Genomic DNA, 18,668 nt, shown 5'->3' with positions numbered 1-18,668 from the left:
CGAAAAGTACCTTTTTTGTGAAGAAACCAGGCAAAGCAATATGAACCATTTTCGTTCCATGCTATTGATTAGTTTAGCCAATTGTTGGTCTTCTACTCTCCTTACTGGGATTTTTGATTGATATTATATAATAGACAATGCAAGGTGAGGAGTGGAAACACTCATTGTTGAGTTGGAACACCAGCTCTTCAAGATAAAAGGAAACAGAGCCAGGATTTGTAGCAGGGAAATCTTGCCATTTGAGTCTTCAAGTGATATAAGAGGGCAGCATATCACTGATGAGACCTACAAAATCCTAAACTTCCTTTTTCTTTGTTATTACCAAGAATTATACATCCTAATGGGGATCTCTTTTTTTTTCTCAAAACCTTCCACAGGACGGCTTTACCCCATTGGCCGTAGCTCTGCAGCAAGGTCATGAGAACGTTGTGGCTTACCTCATCAGCTATGGGATGAAAGGAAAGGTCCGACTGCCAGCTCTGCACATTGCAGCTCGAAACGATGACACCCGAACCGCCGCTGTCCTGCTTCAGAATGACCCCAACGCAGATGTATTGTCAAAGGTCAGTTTGTACTGCTATGCAGTTGCCAGTCATTTTTTATTTTTTTTGCATGGTTGAAGATATATTGTGAGTTTTTTTTTTTTTTCTTCGTTTCTTCCTTTCTTTACCATTGCAAAAGTTAGGCCAGCCATACACGGCTCAATCAGTTGAGAGTTGAACCGTTAATGGGCAGGCTGAATATACCCAGTTCGATCGATCAATCAACTTGGGTACAATCAGCCTGACGGATTCTCTTGCGATTATCGCTAGCGGCTGCTATAGCTGCTAGCGATATTCGCTGTCTTCTCCGCCCCCCTACCGGGAGTAGACAATGGCTTGGCAGGAGGTATTCCCGCATCAACACTGTCTGTGTTGATGGGGGCATCTAGTGAATTTCTTTCCTGCAACCCATGGCTGCAGGAAAGAATTTCGCTCCGTGTATGGCTAGCCTCATTTTCAAGCTTTTTAAATCTGCAGCTTTTACTAAAATAATACTTGCCAATCCTGCCATGCGGGTCCTTGTTCAATCACTTCTAGTTCGGGGTTGACAAAGCTCAGTCTTTGTCTTTCAGTTGTGCTCTTGTGTCACAGAGCTTCTGATGAAGACGACAAGTGGCCGTTTCAACACACATTGTGCAGGCATGGTCCACTGTTGTCTCCTTCAGGAATCCCTCCCTGAGAAATGCAGCTATCAATGAAGTGCGTGTAGTAAAGAAGAGGCTGCAGGAGGCTGGAAGCACTCAGCTAAAAAATGCATGTGCGTTGATGTGCATTTAACATGCATTTTCATGCATATTGTGTTGCGTCATGTTACGTTTTTATGTCTGTTAGCTTTCTTTTTTATGTCACCATTGAAAGTTATAGGCTCCAGAAAGGTCAAACTACTAACAACAATTTTTTTTTCATATCCTTACTTTTAGTTGCATTGCATTGCCATGCATGCATGTGTGTTGCATTAAAATGCAAACAGGTAGCATTTTATTGCAACGCACATGTACACAACATTGTGGTGTGAACCATTGTTTTCTATGTGCCCTTTCAGTAACCTGTACAGATCCATTGCAGAAAATGCACAAGGTGTGAACAAACCTAAAAAAAAAAAAAAAGAAGAGACAATTGCCTTTGATATGCAGGGATTTAGTAAACACATTTTTCCTATTTTAGAAAAAATAAAAAATAGTAAAGGGATTTATTGGTTGCCACCTATAACCCCATGAAAAGGAAGTGAGTACTCCAATATAAATAAATAAATATAAATATAAAAAATACAAAAGTTTAATAACAACAATTCAGCTAAAATTCACTAATCGAATAGACTACATTCCCTATATAGATATGAGCATAGGTAAATATACCAAAGCCTCCACTCACTATTTATTCTATTTTTTCTTGTTTCTTTTTTCTATTTTTACATTTTGGATGTGGTACCACTCTAAAAATTTGTGTCTCCTCTTTTGTTTCTAATTTTTCCTACTTTATTGATATATGACCATTACTCGGGGTGTACTATAGCGTACACCCATGCAGGGCTGTGTTCCAGCATGGGGATGCACGGAACACCTGTGCATGCAGGCAGTCCTTTTGATGTTGATGTTACTAAACCCACAATAGTAAAATCAGTGTGTATATGCAGTAAAGCATGCTTGTTATACTCACTGTGGAACCTCTGCATTGTGTAAAAGGCTGTTTGATCCTGTCTCCTCTGAACCTCCTCTTCGTCCACTGTCCCCAATTCATCTCCTGATAGAACAGAGCCTTGGGGGCACTCTATACATGCTCAGTTTGGTGTGTATTTCTAGAGAGTTTTTTTTCTTTTCTTGGGAGAGTGCACTCGATCAGCACAGGGCCAATCAGCACTGTCCAGACAGAAGGTCAGGTGTCCTGCGTCCTTATAGGATAATCAGGGTAGAATAAAAACACCTCTTACAAGCTTTAACCAGACACTGATAGAAGTCACAAGATTGCTCTAACTGCTGATGAGAAAACGTATTAAGCAGTTTATATTTACTAAAATAATTGTATTTCCGTGTCTGTATACTGTGGGAGACCAGATATAGTGAATGCAGGGTCCTGTGCATCCCTGTGTGGGTAAACACAGACCTTCACAGTCATACACTATACAGGCATACCCCACTTTTAAGTACCCAATCAGGTTTATTTACTAAAGCTGGAAAGTGCAAAATCAGGCTCACTTCTGCATAGAAACCAATGAGCTTCTAACTCCAGCTTTTTCAATTAAGCTTTTGTAATAAAACCTGGAAGCTCATTGATTTCTATGCAGCAGTGAGCCTGATTTTGCACTTTCCAGCTTTAGTAAATAAACCCCATTGTGTACTTAAAAGTGGGGTATGCCTGTAGTATGCCCTGTGTGAATGTGGTCTTACACATAGAAAGAGATTAAACTGATTTTCTCAATAGAATCCCAGTTCTATGGGTGCAATAGGGGTCTCGCAGTTTCAAATAGATCCGTTTGATTTGCAGTGTCACATTATGGACATGTATTTAGCAAATGGAGAGTACAAGTGGCCGGGCAGACACATAAAATACACAGGCATGGTCCACTGTTGTCGTCAACAGGAAACCTGCCCTAAGAATTGCCAAGCAGCCATCCACTGAGACTATGCATGTAGACAGGAAGTGGCTGAAAAGAGGTTGCGGATGCTCAGTAGTACTGAAATGCAGCAACGGATCAGAAAAGGTAAAAATTTTATTTTGTTTACCAAAACGAAAGGTCATTCAGTTTGAGGTTTCACGCAAAGTACTGCAGCGTCCTTGTCTTGCTGCTCTACACTTATTCAGGCTCTGTTCACATCTACGTGTTTTGGGGCGTTTTTCTGCTGTAAGCCTCAGCTCTAAAAACGCCTAACAAGACAAATCCCATTCATTTTAATGGCCCCTGTTCACATCTCTCCCGTTTTGTCATCTGAAGGAAAACGCTCGAAGCTCAAAAAACTACAGAAACTTTGGACAGATTACAGGTTTTCTGCTTTTTACATTGGTGACCTTTTGATCTGTAGAAATTTGCGGCAAACAATTGTGGCAAAAATCACGTGACTTTCTGCCTGAAAGCAAAACTCCTAGGTGTGATCAGAGCCTTAAACTCAGCAGCCTCAGATAAAGGCTTTCTTTCTTCTAGATTGTAAGCTCTAACGAACAGGGCCCTCTGATTCCTCCTGTATTGAATTGTATTGTACTTGTACTGTCCTCCCTAATGTTGTAAAGCACTACGCAAACTGTTGGCGCTATATAAATCCTGTATAATAATAATAATAATTCAGCATTTGATCTATTTCTCAATTCTTAATTCACTGTGTGTTTTTTTTTTTTTTTTTTGTATTTCAGACAGGATTCACACCCCTACACATCGCAGCCCACTATGAGAACCTGAATGTGGCCCAGCTCCTCCTGAACAGGGGTGCAAATGTTAACTTCACTCCCCCGGTACAAAACATTGACTTTGCTTTAACTTCATTATACTGAAGGAAACCTGAGAGAAACACATAGGCTGAAATGCCCAGTTGCCTGCCTGTCATGCAGATCGAAAGGCTTTAGTGGTTTCTGGGTCCCTGAGCTGGAACCAGTATGCAGATCAGGATTTCTGACTTCATTGGCTGCATGCTTGTTCCAGGTAAGTGCTGGAAACAGTCAGGCAACTGGCATTTTCAGGTAGAAGATCAGTAGTGGAAGCCACTGTATGAGTTCAGGTTTCCTTTAATAGGGTAGAGAGTTCCTTCCCATGTGTTACACTAAATTCTATGTCCATGTGTTTCTCTACAGAATGGTATTAGCGCTCTGCACATCGCTTCACGACGCGGGAATGTTATTATGGTGAGGCTGCTATTGGATAGAGGAGCCCAAAATGATGCGCTCACCAAGGTAACAAGTTGTTTCAAGCAGAACTGGTACAACAAAATGTGGGAATGAGGATTGGTAATTCGGTTCTTGTCCTGATTTCAATTAGAGATGTAAAACGTGAGCTGAGTGAGTGGCCACATTTACAATGGTTGCATCCGGTGAGATTCTTGCTGGCGGGGCTAAACGCTGTATGCACACAGTGTGTGCGAAAGGCCTTGGACAGCAGCTGTTTTTCACATTTACCAAAACCATATAATATGAGGCCAAACCTAAACACTTTCAATTTGTATTCAATCAGGCAGACCCTTGCACTACATAGTTGAAGGTAAATGTAAAGGAAATAGAATATAGAATAGAAGAAAACTGTATAATGTATGGCCAGTTTAACCTCTTATTATCCTATAGCAGCTGTTTTGCAGATATCTTAGACTAATACAGTGTTTCTCAGGCAGGGAGTCGGGACCCTGTTTGCCCTGGACCAGCATCCTGAGTTGCCATGGTGTGGACAGGCCTGCCACCTGCACCATAACAACCAATGATGCTCTAGGGCAGTACGCAGTCATTTGTTGCTATGGTGTTGGCAGGCAGCCCTCCTCCACCATGGCAACTCCTGACGCTGATCCAGGGCAGGCAGCATGCAGAGCCCCCCAGCATTTAGAAATCCTATATCTATGGAAGTCTGGCTTCTCATCACCAGCTTCACTTTCTGCCATGCTGCTGATGAGGGTACTCTGTGATTTGGTGGGGGCTTTCTAATGGATGGATTGTGATGTGATGAGAAGACTTGGGAATGGAGGGAATCTGATGTGATGGGAGGAATCTGATGTGATAGGAGGAATCTAATGTAATATGAGGAATCTAATGTGATGGGAGGAATCTAATATGATGGGAGGAATCTGATGTGATAGGAGGAATCTGATGTGATGGGAGGAATCTAATGTGATGGGAGGAATCTAATGTGATGGGAGGAATCTGATGTGATGGGAGGAATCTGATGTGATGGGAGGAATCTAATGTGATGGAAGGAATCTAATGTGATGGAAGGAATCTAATGTGATGGAAGGAATCTGATGTGATGGGAGGAATCTAATGTGATGGGAGGAATCTAATGTGATGGAAGGAATCTAATGTGATGGAAGGAATCTAATGTGATGGAAGGAATCTGATGTGATGGGAGGAATCTGATGTGATGGGAGGAATCTGATGTGACAGGGGAACTCTGATGCATAGGGGGTCTCTGATAAATAGGGAAAACTCTCACATATAAGGGGACTCTGACATAAAGAGCAGACTCTGACATGATGTGGTGACTTGATGGGGGGATCTTGCATACTTGATGTCGAGACTGAAAAAAAAGTTAAAATAACTAGTATTAGAATGATATGTTATAGTATAAAAATAGCATTCATGGGGCAAAGTGGATTTGCCTTTAGTAAATAAACCCCATAGTCTATAAATCCTCTTTACAGATAATGGAAAGCAATTCTGTAAAGCTAAACGCATTGGCTAATCGAATGTTGGACTTCCAGCTAGACCGTTCAACAGACATCTAACGATTGCCTTCTGTTGAAAGTGAGGAGGGGAACACGCACATTAAAATTTGGCCAGTTCCTGCTGAACCGGCCAAGCTTTGGTCCACGTGTACCTGCAACAGGGACAGCAATATAAACCTGATAAGGGTTGTAGCATTACCCAACTCTACTAAAAAAAAAAGTTTCTGTCTGCGCTCCATTAGAGATTGTCCCCTCACTTCTGGTCTGGTGAAACTGTTGGCACCAAGACAAGAGGCATGGAGGAGCTTAGCTATGAGGAAAGATTAGAGGAACTGAATTGATTCTCGCCTGAGAAGAGGAGATTAAGGGGGGATATGATCAACATGTATAAATACATAAGTGGTCCATATAGTGAACTTGGTGTTGAGTTATTCACTTTAAGGTCATCACAGAGGACAAGGGGGCACTCTTTACGTCTAGAGGAAAAAAGATTTAAGATTTTAAGGTTTCTTCACAGTAAGAGCTGTGAAAATGTGGAATGGACTCCCTGAAGAACTGGTTCTGGCCAGCTTAGTAGCTTGCTTTAAAAAAAGGCCTGGATTCTATCCTAAATGTACATAATATAACTGGATACTAATATTTATAGGTAAAGTTGATCCAGGGAATATCCGATTGTTTCTCGGGGGATGAGGAAGGAATTTTTTCCCCTGCTGTAGCAAATTGGATCATGCTTTGCTGTTTTTTTTTTTTTTTGCCTTCTTCTGGATCAACTGTGGGTTTACAGTAGGACTGTGTATATGGGATTGTATGATTTAAAAAAGAAAATTCCCTTTTATTGGTTGAAGTAGATGGACTTGTGTCTTTTTTCAACCTGACTAACTATATGTAATGCCGCGTACACACGAGCGGACTTTTCGACCGGACTGGTCCGACGGACAATCTGACTGTGTGTGGGCTTCATCGGACCTTCAGCGGACTTTTCCAGACGAAAATATGATGGACTTTAGATTTGAAACATGCTTCAAATCTTTCCAATGGACTTGAGTCCAGTCTCAAAATCCGCTTGTGTGTACGCGACATTACATATAGTTATGCTAGTCCGACAGACGAAAACCCATGCTAGGGCAGCTATTGGCTACTGGCTATCAACTTCCTTATTTTAGTCCGGTGTACGTCATCACATACGAATCCGTCTGACTTTGGTGTGATCGTGTGTAGGCAAGTCCGTTCGTTTAAAAGTCCGTCGGAAGTCCGTCAAAAGTCCGTCAAAAGTCAGTCAGAAAGTCTGTCGGACCAGTCCGGTCGAAAAGTCCACCCGTGTGTACGCGGCATAAGAGGTGAGGGGAAATCTCTATTGGAGCCCCAGATAGCAGTAAAACGGCAATCTTTCTCTTCTGTATCCAAATCTGAAAAAAGAAAGTCATGACAGGACATACACTTTAAGGTTAGGTTTACACTGTTGCAGGTGGTTGCAGGTGTGGGACAGCATATAAATCGCATGTGTTCTCATACCAAAATGTGCTGCACTTTTGCAGATGCCATTTATTCTTAATGGGATCCCCATACATCTGGAAATGCAGCTCATGGAAAAGCATCATGGGATTTATGTGTGGCTGCAATTTTAAGAAGGTGCATTAAGCTTTTCCCTGTGTTTTTCCGCAGGTACAGCAGCCCTATTAAATGAATAAGCTGCTGTGCCCACGCAAATGGTCAGCTGCCCAAAACGCAACAGTGTGAACCTAGTATTAGACTGGTGTGTAAGAATGCTCCAACACCAATACCACCATACCTGTATGTTGTAGATTTCCAGTAGACACTGATACTGTATTTAGTTCAGACTGAGGTACACAAAATCTAGAAGAACACAATGCAAAGACCTGATCCAACTGTACCGTTTCACTTCTTCTCTTACAAAAAGTTATTATAATGTATGAAGGGGAAATAGTGTCTGAACTGATTTATAAAGTGCCTTGAAAAAGTATTCATACCCCTTGACATTTTCCACATTTTGTCATGTTACAACCAAAAACGTAAATGTATGTTATTGGGATTTTATGTGATAGACCAACATAAAGTGGCACATAATTGTGAAGTGGAAGGAAAATGATAAATGGTTTTCAACATTTTTTACAAATAAATATCGTGGCATGTATTTGTATTCAGCCCCCCTGAGTAAATACTTTGTAGAACCACCTTTTGCTGCAATTACAGATGCAAGTCTTTTTGGGGATGTCTCTACCAGCTTTGCACATCTAGAGAGTGAGATGTTTGCCCATTCTTCTTTGCAAAATAACTCAAGCTCTGTCAGATTGGATGGAGAGCATCTGTGAACAGCAATTTTCAAGTCTTGCCACAGATTCTCAATTGGATTTAGGTCTGGACTTTGAATGGGCCATTCTAACACATGAATATGCTTTGATTTAAACCATTCCATTGTAGCTCTGGTTGTATGTTTAGGGTCGTTGTCCTGCTGGAAGGTGAACCTCCGCCCCAGTCTTAAGTCTTTTGCAGACTCTAACAGGTTTTCTTCTAAGATTGCCCTGTATTTGGCTCCATCCATCTTCCCATCACATCTGACCAGCTTCCCTGTCCCTGCTGAAGAAAAGCATCCCCACAACATGATGCTGCCACCACCATGTTTCATGGTGGGGATGGTGTGTTCAGGGTGATGTGCAGTGTTAGTTTTCACACACAGTGTTTTGCTTTTAGGCCAAAAAGTTAAATTTTGGTCTCATCTGACCAGAGCACCTTCTTCCACATGTTTGTTGTCTCCCCCACATGGCTTCTTGCAAACTGCAAACATGACTTCTTTTGGCTTTCTTTCAACAATGGCTTTCTTTTTGCCACTCTTCCATAAAGGCCAGATTTGTGGAGTGCAGGACTAATAGTTGTCCTGTGGACAGATTCTCCCACCTGAGCTGTGGATCTTTGCAGCTCCTCCAGAGATACCATGGGCCTCTTGGCTGCTTCTCTGATTAATGCTCTCCTTGCCGGGCCTGTCAGTTTAGGTGGACGGCCATGTTTTGGTAGGTTTGCAGTTGTGCCATACTCTTTCCATTTTCGGATGATGGATTGAACAGTGCTCTGTGAGATGTTCAAAGCTTGGGATATTTTTTTAAAACCTAACCCAGCTTTAAACTTCTCCCTGACCTGTCTGGTGTGTTCCTTGGCCTTCATGATGCTGTTTGTTCACTAAGGTCACTAAGGTTCTCTAACAAACCTCTGAGGGTTTCACAGAATAGCTGTATTTATATTGAAATTAAATTACACACAGGTTGGCTCTATTTACTAACTAGGTGACTTCTGGCAATTGGTTCCACTAGAGTTTAGTTATGGGTATCAGAGTAAAGGGGGCTGAATACAAATGCACGCCACACTTTTCAGATATTCATTTGTAAAAAATTTTGAAAACCATTTAACATTTTTCTTCCACTTCACAATTACGTGCCACTGTGTGTTGGTCTATCACATAAAATCCCAATGAATTACATATACACTTTTGCTTGTAACAAGACAAAATGTTGAAAATTTCAAGGGGTATGAATACTTTTTCAAGGCACTGTACATTGCCTATTAGAAAATTGTGTGTAGAAGCAAATAGCCTGTATATTATGCATGATACCAACATCCCAATGTTCCCCGCAGGATGAGCTGACCCCTTTGCACTGTGCTGTAAGGAATGGACATGTCCGGATTTCAGAGATTCTTCTTGATCATGGAGCTCCCATACAAGCCAAAACAAAGGTAGGACTAGCCAGGGGCAGAACAGATTGACATATCAGAAACAAACTGGAACTAATACGGTGACAACCTAAGGCCCAATAACTATACAGCTCTATCTATCTGAATGCAAAATGGTGAATGTGGGCACTAGAGGTGGTGGCTGATTCCTGAGAACTGACATAGTTATAAGGCTTTGTATTCATCTTCACAAAGCCATATGTCCTTATATGCAAGAAAACTCTATTTTACTGAGAGTAAGAGGAGTAAGTCACAATCTTCACTCCTAAAAGCTAAATGGAGGGGTGGGAGAGTGAACATAAGGTGAATAGCTACTGTTGAGAAAGGATGGATGCTGTTGATTTGCCCCTCACTGGGAATGCACACCCTGGATTCAAGCCACTGAGCTGTGAAATAAGCATGCAGTTGAACAATGGAAAAACAAAGAAAAGTCAACTGTCAGTTTCCTCCAGCACAAGTAGAAGAATGTAATAAGAACCTGTAAATGCACATTACAGTACCCTAACAACTAGTCAGACCCCATCTTCCCCATTTTGACTTTAGTTAAAGGAAATCACTTGTCCCCTGCTGGCATGCCTAATGAAGGACCCTTGCTCTCTGCAAGAAAGCAGTTACCTCTCTGTAGAGGTCTGACACACCCCCTGCTAGATCTCTCCAATCAGCAGGGACTTAAGCTTTGCTGATTGCTCAGTAATAAATCATGCTCAGCAGGAAGCATGTCAGACCTCTGCTGAGAGGCCACTGCTTCCACACAGAGAGCATGCATGCAGGGGACAGGCTTCTATATATTTAGGATGTGGCTGCTTTTCAATAAAAAGTAACTGTAAGATTTTGCACACCATTTGTATTGGTGCACCTGCATTATATTTTCTGATTTAAAGTGAAAGTTCAATTGGCATTAATCATTTGTATACTTCTCTGTCTGCAATGTCCCAGGCCAGTTGAACACATCAGCATACATGCAGTGTTTTGTGACTTATCAATTATAAAACCTTAACGTGTATCTGACAGGTGCATTTTAAGATTTCCTTTACCAGTATTTTTTTTTGTTACCAGAATGGTCTATCTCCTATTCATATGGCCTCACAAGGAGACCATCTGGACTGCGTGCGGCTACTTCTCCAATACCAGGCTCAGATTGATGACATCACGTTGGATCACCTGACGCCGCTGCACGTGGCAGCTCACTGTGGTCACCATCGCGTGGCAAAACTTCTTCTGGAGAAGGGGGCCAAGCCTAATTCCCGAGCTCTAGTAAGTCTCTTTCAGGCAAAACTGCTTCCAAAATATGCAGTTCTGAATGTCTGACCAATTATCATATTTCTCTTCACAAAACCCATGAAACATCGTTTTCCTTCCACAATTCTTTTTTATAATTTATCAGCCCCATTAGTATGCCTTCCTAATGCTTTCCTCCTGGGTCTCCTTTCTGCGCTGTTCTTGATTCATTTGATAATTTTTCCATTGTCTACTTCAGTCAGCTTTTTACTGCATTTATTTTAAATGTTCATCATGTCACCCTTTTCTCCCTTTTTTTAACCCTTGCCTTGTCGTCTTTGTAGAATGGCTTCACTCCCTTACACATAGCGTGCAAGAAGAGTCACATGAGAGTCATGGAGCTTCTCCTGAAATCTGGGGCATCCATTGATGCGGTCACAGAGGTAAGGAAGCCATGTTAAGTTGTTCTTTCAGTGGGCATGGTTTATATGTGAGGTTATTCACATGAATCCCTTTAATTTTATTTATTCAGCTCAGTTACATTTTGTTTTGACCTTAAAGTGGGTTTAAAGGCTCAAGGCTTTTTACCTTCATGCATTTTATGCATGAAAGTAAAGAATCTTCTGTGTGCAGCGACCCCCCAATACTCACCTGAGCTCCTTTCGATCCAGCGATGTGCATGAGAGCTGAGCTTCTCCTGGGTCTCTCATTCCTCATTGACTGAGACAGCAGCAGGAGCCATTGGCTCCTGCTACGGTCAATCACAGCCAGCGAGCCAATGAGCAGAGAGTGGGGGGGCCTGACCGAGCTGCGGCTCTGTGTGTCCTATGGACGCATAGAGCAGGGCTGGGAGCGAGCACACACCAGTGCCCCCCAGAGCAAGTGGCTAGTTATTGGGGGCACTGGCTGAAGAGGAGGAGCCAGGAGAGTCGGCGGGTACCCGAAAAGAGAATTAGGGCTTCTCTGTGCAAAACCACTGCATAGAGCAGATAAGTATGACATGTTTGTTATTTTTTTGTTGTTGTTTTTTTTATGAACCTTTAAGACCCAATTGAAGTAACAACAGGTAGTCAGATAGATTTTATACTAACTGCCTTCACTTTCCTGTCATAGTAGTTTTACATTATGTCTAAATATGACTTCACAGACCAGTAGGTACCAGAGTTCAACCACACTGGCCAGTGCACTCTGTAATCTAATAGATCTGGTCAGACACACCCCATTTCTACCTCCACAATAAGTGTGTATGAGGAGTGTTGCCATTTCCCATAACATAGAACATTGGGTTGGGTAGGAAGTGCATTTCTGTTAAGATTAAAAAAAAACAATAAGACATTGCCAAGTGAGTATGAGGTAAAGGCTAAGTTCACCTTTGTTCAACTTTTTTTTCCCTCCTAAATTCCAGCTCCCCTATGTACCACTATAGCATTCATGTACTTCTTTTGTAAAAATAAAAAAGCTTTCCATTTATTCTACACACGCTTACCTCACTGTCTTCATGGCTGTTTAAAACACTTTTCCACTACTTCTGCCTTACTTCCTGGACAGACTATAGGTCCTGACACAGGAAGGAGTTGACCAGCTGAGCTCATTAGCACACCCTCTGCATAGTCTATCCTCCTACCTAGCCAATCACTCCTGGAAGTGAGTGGGTAAGTAGGTGGGTGGATGAAGCAGAGTGTGTGCTAATGAGCTCAGCTGTTCAACTCCTTCCTGTGTCAGGACCTATAGTCTGTCCAGGAAGTAAGACAGAAGTAATGAAGTGTTTTTAAACAGCCATGAGGACAGTGAAGTAAGCCTGTGTAGAATAAATGGAAAGCTTTTTTATTTTTGCAAAAGAAGTACATAAATGCTATTTTGGTACATAAGGGAGCTGGAATTTAGAAAAAAAAAAAGGTGAACAAAGGTAAAAATCATAATATACGATGATATTATAAAAAGATGTGAAACTTCAGCTGGCCTTCTAAGGTTGTTCTCCATCCATTCTATGTTTATCAAACTCTTGTTTCACTATGGGGGTTATTTTCGAAAGTCAAATCCACTTTCCACTACAGGTGCAAACTACAAAATGCACTTGAAATTGCACTTAGGAGTGCAGTCGCTGTAAATCTGAGGGGTAGATCTGGTAAATCTGAGGGGAAGCTTTGCTGATTTTATTATCCAATCATGTGCAATCTAAAATGCTGTTTTTTATTCTCCTTGCATGTCCCCCTCGGATCTACAGTGACTGCACTTCCAAGTGCACTTTCAGTGCAATTTCAAGTGCACTTTGCACTTGTAGTTTGCACTTGTAGTGCAAAGTGGATTTGCCTTTAGTAAATAACCCCCTATATCTGAATAGTCACAGATAACATATTTAACTAGATATATTCTTTTTAGACTTTGAGAAGTTAAAGTCCTGCCCGAAGATCAAATGCCACTGGATGTCTCCTATTGCATTTACTACCCAGAAAAGCCTCTTTTGTGCCCCTCTCTAGTTAGTTTCCCTTTATTACTGGGCTCTGACATCATGGCTAAATCCTGTCAACTGCCATTCCACAATGAGACTGTCTAGGTATGCAGAAAGGACCCTGATTGAACAGATGGACGGTAGCTGGTGAAGCTTAAAGAGGAACTTAACCCATCGATTTAACAGTTTATACAAACAGTTACATTCCTGGCATATTCTGGGAATGTAAGGCCCCTTTCACACTAGCAGATCGATCGGACAATCCAATCTCCTCTATGGAGCGTCTGTTGTCAATGGACATGTGTCCATTGACACTTGCCGACATCAGATCCTGTCCCCTAAAAACAGATGGATGGGGATCCCCGTCTGTCTGGCGGATCGGATGGCAGTTGGGTGTAAATGGACAGGCGGTCCGTGTACATCCGACCGCCCATAAAGGAGAGCGGTCTGTGTCTGTGTCCGCTCTGCATAAGCAGAGTGGACACAGACCAGCCATCTGCCTGCTCAGCGAGGATCAGCAGACAGATTCCCCCCTGAGCAGAGTCCAATGGAGCCCGCCTTGTGTGGAAGGACCTAACTGTCACATTGGTTGTGCTCTCAACTAAACTGTAAACCAACAAATGACTAGTGTCATAACTGATCACATGAGCACCACCATGGTAGTTGAAAATCAAGCAGAGGCCAAGATGGCAGCTTCCTTGGCTGAAAACGATAGGAGGGTTTAGTTTTGCTTTAACTATGAACTTATGGAAAATCAAGGTCCAGTAACAAAGCATAACTTACTCAGAGAGGGGCACAGAAGATGTTTTTGGTTAATGGCATCAAGTTATGTTTATTCTTAGGCAGGACTTGGCTTTTAAAAGTTTAAAATGGAGAATATGTTCACTTTAATTCTGCTCTTAGTAAACCTATGTCTCTCCATTTCTTGTTTAGTCTGGTCTCACCCCTCTCCACGTTGCTGCCTTCATGGGACATCTAACCATCGTGAAAATGCTGCTGCAGAAAGGAGCATCGCCCAATGTGTTCAGTGTGGTGAGCACTAAACTACACATCTACTACATATCTTCTTAGCCACAGTCCCATAAAAAGGAGGCAGGTTGCTGCTGATGTCTTTAAAATGTATTTTGTATCAAAGAACATTTTTGCCACCCTCAGCTTCCTCAGGTCACATTGAAGTGTCTTCACAGCATCTGTAGACAGTAGAGCATTGTCCGGACATTTCTTAGGCAGCTATATTTAAGCACATGGCACTTTCTCAGCCAGATGTACCTTGAATATGATAAAGCAGAGGGCTCATAAAATCCATTGCATTCACTTGAAAATATGCTCTTGGGTCAGTCCAGATGGGGGATGATAGAGACCTAAAGTGGTTGTGGACTCTTATATGATTGGCCTCAGATGATACACAGAGATGAAACAAATCACCTTACATAAGATGTACCTGTTTATCTACTGCTGTCTTTCCCCTAAATCCATTCAAAGTGCAGAATTTACACAGGATCTTTAAGCTCTGAAAAGCAGGAGGCAGAGAGCTGAAGTTTATCAGTGAGGAGATTTCTGAGACCTGATTGAAGGGAAGGGACACACCCCCTTCATACAGCGCACAGGAACAGAGCTGAGGCTGTCAATCACAGACTGTGCCCTCCCCTATCACCGTTTTTCTCTTGGTGTCAGGAAAACTTGTCAGAAGTGACTCATGCTGATAGCAGAGGAATGAAGCAGCTGACAGAAAGGACACTTAGTGCTATGGATTGAGACAAGTATACACTATAGAGGGATATGCTTTGTTCATATTTCATGTCTGAGGTTTGCAACCACGTTAACCACTTAAGGACTGCCCCGGGTACATATTCTGCGGCAGGGTGGCCCTTTAGCACAAAATCATGTACCCGTACATGATTTTTTCTTCCGGGTCTGGGGCAAGCGTACCCCCCGCCGGTGACCAGCTTCTGCTGTGATTGCACACAGAGGCAGCCAATCAGCGGGTCCGGTGGACACAATGTCACCCGGGACCCGCCGATTGTTCCTGAGGCAAACAGAACGGCGGTCTGCCTATGTAAATAAAGGCAGATCGCCATTCTGGGACAAGAATCTTCTGACAGTACAAGCACTCCCCCCCTTAACAGTTAGAAAGCACTCCCAGGTAACACATTTAACCCTTTGATTGTCCCTGATGTTGATTCATTTATTGTTTTTTTTTGTTGTTGTTTTCTTTCTTTCTGTGAAAAAGGCTTAAAGTAGTTGTAAACTCCTGAAATGAAAAATGAACAAAGCATATCTTTAGTGTGTACTTGCCTCTATCCAAAGCACCTAGTGTGATTTCTCTTTGCACTGTCATTTCTCTGCTGTCTGAATGAGTCTTCTAAGAGTCTATGCCAATACCAAGCCATTCCGCCCCACCTGCAGCATGTAGCAGGTGATTGACAGTCTCAGCCATGCATGTTTCCCTATGTGACTGTGTAGGGGGTGTCTTTTCCCTTCACTCAGGTCTCAGATTACACTCAGCTCCCCTGTTTATGAGGTTCAGTGTGTAACATCAGATCCCTGCCCTCTACCTCTGGAAGCTCAGACAGGCTGTTTAAAATATGTTCTTTAGGAGACTGTACAGGAGAGAGGTCTGTGAATAAACAGGTACAATGTATGTAGGAGAATTTGTTTAATCTCTGTGTATGACCTGAGGCCAGTCCCCTCATTTGGTATATGTAAGGGTTTACAACCTCTTTAACCTCTTCACGCTGACCGCCTCCCAAGGTTCTTTAGGAGTCCTAAAATCCGGGAAGCGGTGGCGGGCATTTGGGTTATGTTACCGCTGCGATTGGCTGTCACAGCAGTCACATGATCGGAAAGCTCCTGATCGCAAGTATGCATCGGGAGCTTTCTGGTACCTGCTGGCTACCATGCTGGGAGCGTGCTGGGAATTCTCAGCACAGTGAGTTGTTGTAACAGGGTCACATATATGCAGCAACTTGGCGTTAAGACGTTAAAATAATGAGGAGATGTTTTTGACACAAGGAAAGATCTAATATAGTTGCAAGGAACTTTGGTAACCTTTAGGAGACATTTAAACACACTGCAACCCTTAAAAACCAGCAGAATACCTTCATTGGCCTTCCCTATTAACTCCAGTGTATTGTGTTTTGCCAAAATAGGTAAAAGTTGCTGAAATCCATAGATTTTAGCACAAATTTCTGGGAAGGGAAAACTCCAAATTTCTTTCATCCCTACTACAGTCAAATGTACAGTAATGCTGACACAGCTCCAGGCTTACTTCCACCAAACATCTAGCGTCACATACTTGTTTTTAATGACACTGTGAATCTTTTTTATATTTCAGAAAGTGGAGACACCATTGCACATGGCAGCCCGTGCAGCGCACACAGATGTGGCAGAGTTTTTACTACAAAACAAGGCAAAGGTGAACGCCAGAGCCAAGGTGAGGAGAATGAGGGAGACACTGGGAAACTTTGCTATACTTAGGGCCCAGCTCCAGCCAAAACGTTTCTTATTTCACTCTGGATAAAGCAGGAAAGGGTTAGGGCCTTGGTCAACACTTATTGCAGTGTGTGTCTTTTTTTTGGGAAGATTTCTTCTAACTTTTTGTCAGGGAAGGAAGTGATGCCAAGCTCTCCAACAGGGACACCGATAAAAAGTTTGAAAGAGTTAGAATTTCTGTGCCTTATGGTCTTGGTGACAACTGGACCCTCCTTTTCTTGTTTAGGTGTCACAAGGGCAGGAAGTGAAAGGAAATCTTACCTCCTCCCCTTTCTATGCAAAACTAAAAAAAAAAAAAAACATTTATTCTGGAGCTAGTCCTTCATTTCAGTAAATGCTGGTTTATGGTGCAAAATGTCTGCTTGCAGACAATAGAAGCTTTTAAGGCAAAACCCGTGCTGTAAAGTTTTCCTACCTGTGACTCACAGTGGCAGCCATTTTGTTTGCAGTATTGTAGGGCATATAACCTATGGATTCAATGGTGAGTAGAGACAAGCATGTCACGTTATACAAACATAATTGTTTTCTATGGAGTTGGCTAAATATCATTCCACACCACAGAATGGATGCCTCCATTTTGTAAGAGTGACAGGTACACTTAAAGATGTCTTACATTTTGTTTTCTGGTTTCTTTGATTCCTGCATTGTTCAACCAGTAAATGTGAACCATCTGTACAGTAGTTCTAAATGAAACTTTATATAAAATGCTCTTATTTGTTTCTGATTGAGGAACCGTTATTGAGAAGAAGCAGGCTATTTATTTCTTTGCTAAATTATGGTCCAGTACCTGACACCCTAAAAGTTTGTCTTTCTTTACTCATCTCTGCTCATTGGCAGTTCAGCCTTCTCAGGGCAGAATTGAATAGACTAATGCCGCAACTAGCCACCAAAGCTTTTTTGATCTGCACAAATAGGACAATCCATGGAGGATAGACATCGGTGCTAATTTTCTTAAATCCTTAGACATGTGGCTAATAGTGGCTTGGGGGAAGTATGATAATTAAATAAGCGCCACCAAGTACTGCGGCAGAATTTTTTTATATAATTAGGCATGTCAATTTGACATGACTATGGAATTAACCATGGCTTGTTACCTGCTATGCCAATGACCCACCCCCCTTTACCTCTAATGACCACGCCACACATAACTGGGGTAAATTGGCTGTAGCAGCTGTTTTATTAACCAAATATATAAATATCCAACAATTAACATATCAATAACCTTTTTAAACATAACATACAGCTTTACAATAATGGAGCCCAAGTTCCCAATGGCATAAGCCAGAACCGTACCTGCTAGTCACTTCTAAGGCCTCCAGTCGCGACCCACCAACTCAGAGACGACTAGCAGGTACCCGTACCAACTGGGAGCCGTACCTCAGACGGGTCCCTACACCATACCCACCATTCAACCACACCCCGCCAAGTGCACCACTTTTCTTCGGAGACGATCCAGTCCCCCAACCCCAACAGGAAAAATGACCACAACATGTAGAGCGGGAGGGTGGGAAGCTGCTCCGCTCTCTCCTTCCCGACTGAGGCCGCCTCCCTCCTTGTGCCACGTCACTTCCCCTTCCAAGGCTCTGCCTCATCTCCGTCCCCCCCACCGTGCTCCTCCTTCACCTTCTTGGTTTCTACGCCCGTTAACCCCTGTCATGCCCGACCCTCCGTTATGTCTTTGGGGCCTCTCTTTATCCACAAATGTATAGTATTAGATGCAAATATACTGTAGAATTACATGGCATATTAGAAAGAACAATAGCATAAGATACATAGTGATATTAGCATATGAGGATACAAAAGTGGATCCAAGTTTGGATTATATAACTAAATACATAAAAGAGAAGTATGTAGCAATCATTACCGAAACCTGCATAT

The 18,668-nt window shown here is 42.3% G+C and overlaps 1 protein-coding gene across 1 annotated transcript in view; it reads left to right on the top strand.

The window, feature by feature from the left end:
• Positions 1-18,668, top strand: part of ANK1 (ankyrin 1) — a 402,733-nt gene that overhangs the window by 275,648 nt on the left and 108,417 nt on the right. Inside the window, 8 exon segments of the mRNA XM_073622316.1 lie at positions 378-563; positions 3,885-3,983; positions 4,320-4,418; positions 9,536-9,634; positions 10,688-10,885; positions 11,194-11,292; positions 14,232-14,330; positions 16,633-16,731. Coding sequence (XP_073478417.1) covers positions 378-563; positions 3,885-3,983; positions 4,320-4,418; positions 9,536-9,634; positions 10,688-10,885; positions 11,194-11,292; positions 14,232-14,330; positions 16,633-16,731 — 978 coding nt within the window.

This window comes from Aquarana catesbeiana, linkage group LG03, assembly GCF_042186555.1.
Source record: "Aquarana catesbeiana isolate 2022-GZ linkage group LG03, ASM4218655v1, whole genome shotgun sequence".
Classification (NCBI taxonomy): Eukaryota; Metazoa; Chordata; class Amphibia; order Anura; family Ranidae; genus Aquarana; species Aquarana catesbeiana.
Note: the sequence above shows the minus strand (reverse complement) of the source record. Positions and strands in the feature narration are given on the sequence as shown.